At 32.5% G+C, this 12,389-nt stretch overlaps 1 protein-coding gene across 9 annotated transcripts in view; it reads left to right on the forward strand.

Annotated features, from left to right (window-relative positions):
- Nucleotides 1-440: 440 nt before the first annotated feature.
- The window catches only part of LOC145297527 (abl interactor 2-like), a 77,470-nt gene continuing 65,521 nt past the window's right edge, over nt 441-12,389 (forward strand). For 2 of the 9 annotated variants that reach the window (XM_080143447.1, XM_080143450.1), the window contains exon 1: nt 441-660. In XM_080143447.1, the coding sequence (XP_079999573.1) occupies nt 538-660 (123 nt within the window). In that variant the 5' untranslated portion in view covers nt 441-537. The remainder of the gene's footprint in view (nt 661-12,389) is intronic. The other 7 variants (XM_080143455.1, XM_080143454.1, XM_080143449.1 and 4 more) reach the window with 6 other exon arrangements.

The raw sequence follows: 12,389 nt of genomic DNA on the forward strand, positions 1-12,389 counted from the left end.
GCACCGAAGCTAGTTTCCGAAATAGCGTAGACTCTGTTGATTTTGGTGCCGCGGGCAAAAATGCCACGGCTAGAGAGAGAGAGAGAGAGAGAGAGAGAGAGAGAGAGAGAGAGAGAGAGAGAGAGAGAGAGAGAGGTTCTCTCCTCAAATGCCAAACTTATCCGATAGGATTGTCTTTAAGATCAAACTGCAGTAAAAACAATCCTTACTAGAGTGCCGCTTGCCGCTAAGTGCAGAAATTGTGATATTGTCTTTTTTATTTTTTTTTGAACATTTGACACTATTGTTGTTGTCATTTATTTAAATTTTTTTATAAACTATTTCGACTTCTCTTTAATTATTATTGATCACAACTGTTCATCTAAAGATATTTAATAAGTAGATGCTTAATTGATTGTAAATAAATGATTATAAATAAATGATTATAAAATTGATAAAATGCCAAATAAATTTATGCAAGAATAACAAAAGAGTATCAAAGGGAGGTAATTACGTAATGTTTTAGTTGCGAGCGAACGAGCATTCAGTTCAGACAAAATGGCTACCACCGAGCTGGTGCAGTTGATAGAGGAGGAGATACCCGAGGGAAGACAACATCTCCAGGAAAGTTATGCCAATCTTAACAGGGTCGCAGAATATTGCGAAGGAAACTACCTTCAGGTAAAAAAAAGAATCGCCATTTTTTATTCTTATCGTTTTCTTTTTTCGTTTAATTTTCACATCATCAAAAACAACAATATTCGCATCGCATGTTCAGTTTAGAGGAAACTCCCTTTTTATGTTAAACAATTTTTATAACGGGATATTTATTTATTTACTTTGGGAGGGCATTATGGACGTATGTTTCTTTATTTAATATTGTTTATTTTTGTTTAGTTTAATTGTGTTCAGACAACTGTTTTCGTCGGCACTTTGTAGCTACTTAATAGCCTTAAAATAGACAATCTAATTTCCATCTTGCGTTCCGTTATTTCTGTCTATTACCTTTTTGGAGTGAGTGCTTTTTATAATTCTTACTGTGACACTCATTTTTACAGGAGAAAAATAATATTTATTGGTAAAAATACGGAGAATGCAGAAGAATGCTGCTGCGATTGCTGCGGACTTCGCGTCGCCTAAACAGTGTCAGATGAAAACTTATTTTTATTTATTTATTTTTTTTGCATGAAGTAATAAATAGAATGTTGGTAAATTTTTACGACGTGCCCCAGCGTATTATAAACACCCCAATCTCCCCATGTTAAGAACGGCTTTTGGAATAAACACCCTCCCAACCTCGAAATCCGTTCTTAACATGGGGAGGTTGAGGGGTGTTTATTCCGAAAGCCGTTCTTAACATGGGGTGCTTGGGGGTGTTTATACTACGCTGGGGCACTGGGGCAGGTCGTAAAAAAAATACCAAAATGTTATTGTTTTGAATTTGTTTTTAGTGTAATAAAAAAAATATGTGCTTTTATTAAATATTTATTTCTTTAAATAAAATTAATTTATCTGACAATGTTTGCTGCGGACTTCAAGTCGCCTATTATTCTGCAGTGCATCACCTATCCAGCTACGTAGAAGAAATAACTTCTCTTGCTATTGTTAAAAATGGATTTTTAAATGTTATGTCCCAAATAGTAGTCCCCCCCCCCTACATCAAAGTGGCACTGTGCCTTGTTTGGGGGTGAAAATGCAATTAAAAAAGAACCTTATTTCAACTTATCCGTATTCTGCACAAGTACGAAATAATAATCATTAAAATTCTAAATCGGTTTTAATATTAATGAATAACACTAACACTACCACCTTACATTCATTAACCCTTATCCTCGAGTGGCTTTCGGGCCTTGATAAGTGGCGACTCCCAAGTAAAGAAAGAATAATAAAGAATTTCTCCCCTAGACTCTTAGTCTCTGTTTACTCGCCTCCCCCACGAGGACAGTCTCATCAACGTCAGATTTTAATGTGGAAAACTCCATCTTCCCTTCCTCCACGAGCACTCTATATTGGGACAAAAATAAAAATTGCTTCAGTCTAGAAAGATTTCTTTCTTAACCTTAGATGGAAAATAATGACGACTGTCAAGATTACCATGATAAAAGATTTAAAATTAATAATTTCCGTTACCAGATTGATTAATAATAATAATAATAATAATAATAATAATAATTCATTTTTAATAGCATTTTATAATAAAAAAATAAACTTCAAGATACGAAAAACAAATGTTACTATTTCATAAAATTCTTTAAAATAAGTAATATATTGGTAACAGATTTAATTAAAAAAAAAAAAAAAAAAAAAGAAACCTAATTTCAATTAGTTTTATTTCGACAGGAAAAATATGAAATAATTGTATTTTACTATTTTTTTTTTCTTTTCAACCGTTATTGAATTTTAGGCACTTGTGCACTTTTGTTACCATGCTGAAATAACGTTATTCTTAACATGGGAATGTACTTATTCTCTACTTTCACTTAACGATTTAATATAAAAGATATCGTAAAATTCGAATTTATCTTGAAAATACTATTAAAAATAAAAATATAAAATAGCACGGTAACAAAAGTGCATAAGCACCAAATTTTATTTGTGTTAACATTCAACAGTTAAATGTTTTTGCCTACAGACGCAAGGTAGTTGTATTCGAACAATGATTCATCAATTGAATGTTGTTGATTTTTGTCACCCCCAAAATACAGACAGCGCTCAAAAATAAAATCCTGCAAATATTTTCCATCAACTATAGACATGAATGGATTATAGTAGTTATCAGCTAGTTGAAATTCGTTAGTTAAAGCTTAATTTTATTTAATAAACAAACAAAACTTGTTCAGTAACCCGTATTATAGAAAAAGAAGCGTTCGATATATGAGCCGATGAATTTTTGTTATCTGTCAATCATAAAAAATATCAACTTGTATATTTTGCCCTCAAAATCTTTGTGTGCTTATATCAAGCTCCGGCGCTTATGTCAACGGATCATCAAATCTAAGGGAGATAACCGACATAGACATAGCAAAAATAAGCATATTTTGCAAGATATAATTTGGGACGCTGAAATAATCAGAACAACGAAAGAATGTTAAATGGGGGGGGGATATCATTACACGAATACTATACCTGCAATCGCCGGATGAAGTTGAAGTTAGTCCCAGAAATTTCAACAAAAAGAAAACAAGTTAATCAACGAACTTTAAATATAACAATGTTAAGTAACAAAATAAACTTATTAATTAACGTACATAAAACAAAAGTAAACAACCTGTTACAATGTAACGATATTATTCAACAACAAAAATTAAATAAACTTGTTAATGGAAATGAAATGTCATATCACATATGGCTCCCTGATGGCAATAATTATACAGGGGAATACTTCTCCCTTACCATCGTTTCAAACAAGCTTATTTAATTTTTGTTGTGGATTAATTAACATCGTTACATTGTAAAAGGTTGTTTACTTTTGTTTTGTGTATATTAATTAATACGTTTATTTTGTTACTTAACATTGTTATATTTTAAGTTTGTTGATTAACTTCGCTAACTTGTTTCCTTTCTGTAAGCAATTTCTGGAACTCAGCTACAATGGTGTAATCATTTTTTTTTTTCATTTAACATTCTTTCATTGTGCTATTGATTATCTTTGCTATGTCTATATTGGTTATCTCCCTTAGATTTGATGATCCGTTGACATAAGCGCCCAAGCTCCATGGTTGTCAATATTTTGACCCTGTAAAATTCGGTAACGAGTCGCAACAGCTGAAAGACGGCCAGTGACCACACAAGATAACAGTCGGGTTCCAGAAAAAAACCCAATAAACAAACATAAAAAAGCAAAGATTTATTTACATTGCATGTTCTTTAGTGCTTTGTGTAGATTAGTTATGTTTTAAACCAACGAATTTTAGGCGAAAACATTACGTACCTATGTGGCATGTCAAAATTAAAACTTAAAAAATTATGAAAAATGATGCAGTAGAAAAATAATTACCTCCTAAAAAAAAATAGAATTTGTCGAGTTTTATCGTATGTCTTAATGTAGAGAAGTTGTGCGACTAATTCAATATGACAAACTGATTTATCTTCCTTGATTTAAATTAAGAATCCGATCCGACATTTTTAAATACAAAAATATCAGAACGTAATTGTGAATGATTTTTCGTTAAAAATACATCTAGCACATCTACTACTGGACACTTTTTAAGTACGTAATGTTTTCACCTGAAATGCTTTGGTTTAAAAGAGATCACTAATCTAAACAAATACTCACTTGTTTTTTTTAACTGATGTATTTATATAGATGCTTTTTAATTTGTTTTCGATAATTGTTTTCAGTAATCAGCACTATAGATTATTTAAAAGAAAAAAATAGTTGGGAAATTAAACAAAGACGGTAAATTTTTACTTACTTTCCACCTTAACAATTTCCTTTAAAATGACTTTAGTTAAGTTTTCGGGTCTGCTGAAAACGAATATAGTATTTAATTTTGCCATAACTCGTTTTCCGGATATTAAGCAATGAAATTTCTTATGTTATCACTAGGGCTATGACAACAGCATATTTTCATTGTTTTTACTCTCGAGTATATATATCCGACACAAAACAAGGTAAAAAATATGCTGTTCTCATAGCCCTAGATATCACTAATGGCCATTTTTGTACGTGAAAGCGCTTGCATCAAAAATAAACTTCGGAATGCCATTTAGGAGATTGTTGAGGTGGACAGTAAATAAAAATTTACCACCATGGAAGTTGATTTGTATAAGTACTTTTTCCAGTATCAAATATATCAAATAGTTTTCCTGTAAATTTATCTGGAACTGCGATTTCTTTATGAACAAGCACCCATTTTTTTTTTTCTTTTGTTTTTTTTTTTCATTTAACTCTATCTTTTCAAACTGTTCTGAATGTATCATTAGAAAAAACTATGGAAGAAGCACCTACACTGCTATAATTTCATTCATCCACCTGCAGCAGATGTTTTAGAACTTGTTTTCTTTTTCAAAATTAGTAATCAATTTATGATTAAATAATTTTCTACTTTTTTATGAATGCTTTTAAAGGTAACACTTGTGAGTTAATCGATTAATTTTTTTGGTTGCAGTGGATTTTTTAAAACTATTTTTATATCTCTTGAAACTTTTTCAACCATTAAATAGTTTCCTGTATTTATTCGGTGTGTGGAGAGGTTAATCAATGATTACAAAAAAAATGTAAGCATGATTAACTTAATCATGTTTACATTTTTTTTTTTTTGTGAATGGCCAAAGCACTTTAAGATTTGAAAGCCACAAAAATGTTTAAAAAAAAAAAAAAAAAAGCCGACACTAAATCATATGAATACAAAAGTGTTTAAAATAATTTTTAAATCTCCCCTGAAAGAAAACAGACAAAACCTCTTAAAAAAACAAAACAAAAAAAAAACAGAAAAACAAATAACTTGTATTATTTGGACTACTGTTCTCATCTTGAGTGTTATTTTCACAGCTTTTTGTTCAATGTAACCTCCGACCATCTTTATCTATATCTTGTTGACTTCATGAATGTGCATGGGATTTTGAACAGAACTCTTTATTTAATCTATGTAACAGGCTCTCGTTCCATCAGCTATGACAAAATAAAAGTCTGAAGTAATTCGCAATTGTATTTTGAGTGTTGCCTGCACTGAAGATTGAACTTTCAACCTCCAGAAGAGTGTAACTTTACTACTGACATTTTACCAAGTACTTACGCTATGGGTCCTTGCAAACAAGAAAGATTCAGAAGTCCGACAGATTCCTGAGTTCGACAAGATACGCCTGAAGAAAGTCAGAGGTTTCATCGACCAAAATATGGAAATAATACTTAAGATAAAGACAATAGTTTAAAAAAATCTAAATAATACGAATAATCAATTCTCATTTCTAAAATTCAGAAATGTTGAATCAGTTAATGATATAAAAAAAAATAAATGAAACCTATCCTTAACACAGTGAGGAGGTGGGGTTAATCCACTTTAACCTTAATTTGGGGTGGGGGTAAATGAAAAAGCGGTTTTATTTAATGTCAATTCTAATTGATTGTTTGGTGACAGTCTATTCTGTAAATCACAATCTGAAAAAGTTTGATATGGGTCTTTTATAGAAGCACTAAATTCATTTTAACTTTTATCTTTGATTTCAATAAATCTGTTCTCTTTCATTTTCTCCATAAAGTAGTGAGAATTTCCCCCTGTATCGTTGGCTGGTATAGCTTTCTAATCAAAACCTACATATACAAATTTGCTTTGGCATCAATTTAGACTAATTACTGTTAAGTGTCTTCAAAAACAAAAATTAGTACCATATTTGATTTTGTATATTAAATCTGAGCAACTGATTCCTTTTTGAATTACTAATTTCATTATGGGAATAAGAGTAACTACCCTCACCTCAGATTCAAGCCCTTCTATAAAGAAACACTACATTATAAAGAAATGTTAGTGTCACTTTTTGTATTATATTATGTGTTTGCTCTTTTCATAAAAATTACTGTATCTATCAGTGATTATACTACAAAGTTATGTTTTTAGATAACAAGTGATACATAAAATCCAAATCTTTCCTTTAACATTTGTAGAATATATATGACAAAACGTCCTCTACATTTCTTTGTTTTAAATTCAGACTTAATAAAAATTATGCAGTAGCTTTCACTTTCTTTGGTAACACAAGTGCTTAAATCAAATATATTTGGCGAAAAATGGCAAAGTACAACAAGCCATATGCATCTATATAGTCTGAATTTGCGTCCAACTTGGATATGGTAGGCATCGTGATTACTTCTTGTGGTAGACTGTTCATGAGAACAGCCCCCAGCCTTCTTGGCCCGGGAGGCAAAGATCAAAGTGTAGTATCTGTTCTGGCATATACTGCAATCAGTTATATGTGGGGGCAACCCTACATATCGAACCTTGTAGCAATCAGTTTTAGTCAATGTAGGGGAAACTCTCCATACTAACTGTCACCATTAGTTCCCCCTCGGGCAGTTGGTCTCCCCCCCCTCTCTCTCAACATTAAAATCCGGCCTTGTGCCTAATTTGCTCAGTGGGGAAGCGCTTCTAGTACATCTCTTTTGCTGAATGCCATAGAGACCATGACTTATTGGTGGGGTGAAAATTTCCAAAGGTAAATTTAAATTTGTTGATGATGCTGTATGCCAGAGCCAGGTCTCCTTGCATAATTTGTTACTCAAATGAGAGATAAGTGCCCATGATGCATCCCGTGCTGCCTTGAACCATTTAGATGTATGTAGACTTACCACAGTTTCACGGTGCAGCAACTCAAACTGAAAAAAAAGTCTTCTGACGATTAAATCAAAATCATCTCAGGTACAGTTTCCCTAAGTTACCATGGAGCTGTCTCTGTGGAGCTGGTGTAAAGAGGTCACAAGACCCATTGTAGTTGACATGCATGATGAAGTTGAAGATTCGGTCACTATGCATCTGCCTACGCCACAGTGAGTACACATTGAGGGCCTCCAATCATTGTTTGTAAGACTTTGTGAGGAGTCCATAGACTATTTGTGTCAAAAGCCTCTGAACATGCTCTAAATATCTAGCATCTTGAATGAACTATGGAACTGAAGCCTGTGTGGTACTATCGATATTCGTCTCTTCCTCAAGTGTTAGGAATTAAAAAAAAAATAAGAGGAAATAAGTTAAGCAGAACAAAGGTTACAGGAAATAAGATTAATAAAAAAAACAAACGAGAGCAGGGAGGAGCACTCTCAATTGGTACCAAAAATACCTCTGGTGTTACCAGATCAGGCTGTCTGAAGATATCTGCTTCCTGACTTTTTTTCCCCCCCCTATTTTCCTTTGCAAAACTCAATCATGTCTTAGAAAAACAAAAAATATTTTTTCTGAACGAAACAACCAAACTAAACATCATGAATTCATGAATGAATATTTGAAGATCTTTTTTTCTTTCTTTTTTTTATCTGAAATTACTGGTTTGGCATTAACCTGAAAAGGGTTGAGATGCTATAGAATAAAACAACTAAACCATAGTTCTTTCGGCATTCCCTCACAAATGGGGATCATCTAGGTAACAGACAGTAATTAATTCACTTGCATCTGAAAGGGGGAGGTAATTTTTATAGTGCTAAGACCAAACCAATACTAGGATTATCATAGCCCAAAGATCGGATAAAATTATAATTGTCCCTATTTACTTGCCTCCCTGCAAGAGCTGGAGTTGATACAAGCTCCGTTTAATGTGAAGTAAATACAACGGACAAAACTCATTTGGGACAAATATTAAAAATTACCTCAATCTAGAATGATTTATCTTCCTCTGATTGAGAAGAGAATAGTATGTTAGTGTGCTATTTTGTAGTTTTTATTAGTCAAATCGTGAGTCCGAAGAGGAAGTCACCCCCCTCCTTCACCTCGCCCACATCAAGCTCAAAACTGAGTCATGCCTTTTTCCTGGACATTTTTTTTTTTCAGTCTTTTTTCAGCATTTCTCCACACTGACCCAACTCTTGCAATGATTGTTAACAGCGTGGATCCTAAACAACAAAAGACAATTTATTTATTATTTTTCTCTCTCTCTCCTCTTAACCTAGAATCAGGCAGTGGCATTCAATTTATAAAAGAATAACATTGTAAAAAAATGTATTCTAGTGTCGAACTAATAATAGCACAAATAAGCATATGATCTCTAAATAAATTAATGGATGAAAACCGTGAAATGCCGGAAAATGAAAATTATCTTTTTCTGACTTTCAATTGCAACCATTTCTGTAACTCATATTCACATGATGTTGTTTTTTTCTTTCTTTTCACCTTTTTTTTTATAATTGCAATTAAAGATGGCTCAGTAACCCATCTTTACTCTTCTGATATTACACTCCCTCTTTTCCGCCCTCAGTCAATACAGGAGAAATCCATCTAGACTGAAGCTATTATTTTTGTCTCAATCTAGCCCTCCGCCCCATTTTGGGGGAAGGGTGGAGCTGGATTTTGACAAAAAAGACCTTGTGTTTAATTCTATCCTCATGATTGGAGAGAGGGACCCATATTTAATTCCAATTTTAAAATAGGAGGATGGGTCAAACCAGACACAAAAGGCATTAAAATCTCTAAGAATATTTATTATTTGAAGTTATTTTTTTTTTTTATTAAATAAATTACAATATAGTAGTTTGCTTGAAGCATTGCTGGTAAACAAGTATATGCGTATTTATGAAGGCAGAAAACCAGAATGGTAAAAGAGAATGAACAAAAACAATTGGAGACCATATTTTGGATAATAATCTTCAGTATATCTATTTATTTTTCAATACATGTATCACATATTATATAGGTAACTAGGAAACTTACTATCAATAAAATCCAGGATGTTGGAAAAATCACAATATACTGATTAAAAAAAGTGTATAATTTCTAAACAATATTGCATTTTTTATTATCCCCCCCCCCAATTTCATTTTATGAAATCTGAACAAAATATATTTGTGTCAGGTGGAAGTTTAATATTAACCAGTTTGTCTAGTGTATATATATAGCATCCATTCTAGCTAGACAATTTCTTACAGGGGATGAAGCTCAGAAGATTCTGTATAGTTTAATTACCATATATATTTTCATAACTTACTACCTAGCTCTACTCGCATATTGAGCACTATTGTAGTAAATACTGAAAACCAATACATAAAATATATTTCCTTTATAACATTTTATGTGGATACATGTGCAATCACTGTTCACATAGATGCATAGATGAACCGTAACCATACAAGTCACAGGTCGTCTATGTTCTGTTTTAATGGATGAAGTCATCCTCTTGTTACTTCAGCATTTTTTATGTCATAAAAATCTCTTCCTAATGTGTTTCACCTGTTTTAGTGCATGACAAAGGATTTTCCTAATGTCTTTGACCTCTTTAATTGATGTCATCCAGTGTGCACGGAAATAAACAAGATCCAGTTTTAGTATCAGTAATAGTAGTAGTTCAGACGAAAAATCCGTAAAATCATATTGGTATTTTATTATTCAAGGGTCCCCCTCTTTTTTTTTTTTTTTTTTTTTTTTTTTTGAAATTGAATTCTTAAATAAACGGCAGTGCAAAAAAATTTTGTTTAATATATGTTAGAAAAAACATTTTGAAAATAAATTCATCTAAAAGTCAATAAGTTCAGAAAATTATGAAAATCTAACATCTATTTTTCAAAGAAATTTTTAAATAGTTGATGCATGTAAAAAAAAAAAAAACAGAAACAAAAAAGGCTACATTAAAATTGCATAAATTAAATGGTTCCAAAGTATAACAAGTTTTTGTTTCTACTTATTATTTTCATGAGCTGAAATTTCTATTTTTTAAATCCTCAGTTTATTTGATGTTTCTTATTTTTAATGCTCCAAATATGATGGTAATATTAACTTTTATTCAAGTTACATTGTGTGGAGTGAATTCAATTGAGTTAGAGGTCTTTATTGGTCATGTTTTTAGTTTATTATAAATCCTAAATAGTATATTTTAAAGACAGAAAGAACAAATAATTCCATTCTAAGTAGAACTACTTTAAATCTTTTATAAATAGACTAGCGAGGGGTACCCGGCATTGCCCGGGTGTTTGGAGGTGTGTGTGGTTTTGAGTAAATCAAAACTCCGGGGGGGGGGGGGTAAAATAAAAAAAAATGTTTTGGTAGGTAAGTATGAGGATTGAACCCGAATCGTTGAGGCAAAGTTGTAAATTAAAGTGTGAAAAAAAAGAGTGCGATGGTTTTAACCATTGGGCCACTGCGAGATGCTAACGGAAACATGTTTGAATTTATTTAATTACTTGGGTTTGGCAGGTGCACGTTTTAATGACTTAATGAGGTCAAGTTTGACTGTGGAATAGTATTTCATTTACTGCGGGAACGCTTTTTTTTATTTTTATTTTCCCAAGATGTTATAGGAAAAAACTAACCCACATGTGGCGAGCGACAAATGTTGAATATTTATCTTCCCGAAGTCGAGCAAATTAAATAGACAGGCGAGCCAAGTTGTTAACTGTGAGATATTACGATTTACATGTGATATAAAAAGTTTTAAAAAGTTAAGCGACCGACCGCTTCTCTGAAAAAAGCCTTTTGTAGACATACAGAAAAAGCGAACACACATACAAACATACATACATTTTTGCTTTTATATTTATAGATTTTCTCCATATGTCTATCAGAATTTTTTAAGACATAATATATTGCATAAATTTTTTAAGCGTAGTAAATATATTGCTTAATACTGTAAACCATTGCATTTAATGTTCTTTTAACAAAATAATTCCGCTTAGCACTATTTCAAAACACTGCATTATCCTTTTAAAGCATTACATTTCAATGTTCTTATGTAAATAGATTGTTTGTCAGTCACAACTTTTTCAAACATAATAAATACATTGTGAAGACCTTAACTACTTCTAGAAATGGAGAATACTGCATTAATGGTAAATAACAAATTTTGGAAACTGAAACCTTCAGTCTGAAATTCAACCAACTGATATATTTGAAACCCTCCCCCCTTTATTAAGCCACTAGCATAGATACTCAGTGTTACCTGGGTGAACATGAAATAAGGTTTGGACACAGCTGCTATACTAAGGATATTGAGCACTTATATTAATATCCCCACAACAATTTAAAAAAATAAAGGAATGGAATCACCTCAAAAACAAAGTAGGTGACAATTTTCCCACCAGATGTTTTGGTAGAGGGGATACGAAGAGAAGCACTTTTGTTACCCATGCTCTGGAACTCCACCTAAAAAAAAAAACAAAAACAAAAAAAACTTTTCTTTCAATCAAAATAGCAAGTGCCCATGCAACTGCAAAAAAAAAAAAATTAGCTGCAGTAGGCAAGCTTGAACTTGAAACGCAAAAAAAGGAAAAGGGGGGGGGGAAACCTAATGTGCTAGCTGTCATGGCCACGGCAACTTATGATGTCATGGCCACTTATCAAAATAGCGTTTTTAAAACATACATTCAGTTTTCTACAAGTACGTGATTTCCAAAAATCTCAACTCAAAAAGTGATCTCTTCTTGCAAGGAATGGTCCAGTGGACCACTACAGAAGTAATCTTTTTTTTTTTCTAATTTTCAGATATTATGCATCCGAGGGATCTGTCTTTCAGATGGTACCGGTTTTGACCCGGCCCGATGTGGCTGACAAAAGTTTTTAGTGGACATACGAACACACACACATATACATGCAAACCAACGTTTGAGCTTTATAAGACTAGTGAGGGGTACCCGGCGTTGCCCGGGTGTTTGTAGGTGTGTGTGAAAAAACCCCGAAATGTGAAAAAAAAAATGAAGCCTTGACAACGCGCAGTTGGAAAATAGTAAAGTGTGAAAAAAAAAACAGGTGCGCATTTTTGATTAACGTGACGGCAATAGC

The sequence above is a fragment of the Euprymna scolopes genome, chromosome 18 (genome assembly GCF_053919585.1).
Source record: "Euprymna scolopes isolate OS-2025 chromosome 18, ASM5391958v1, whole genome shotgun sequence".
NCBI classification, from domain to species: Eukaryota; Metazoa; Mollusca; class Cephalopoda; order Sepiida; family Sepiolidae; genus Euprymna; species Euprymna scolopes.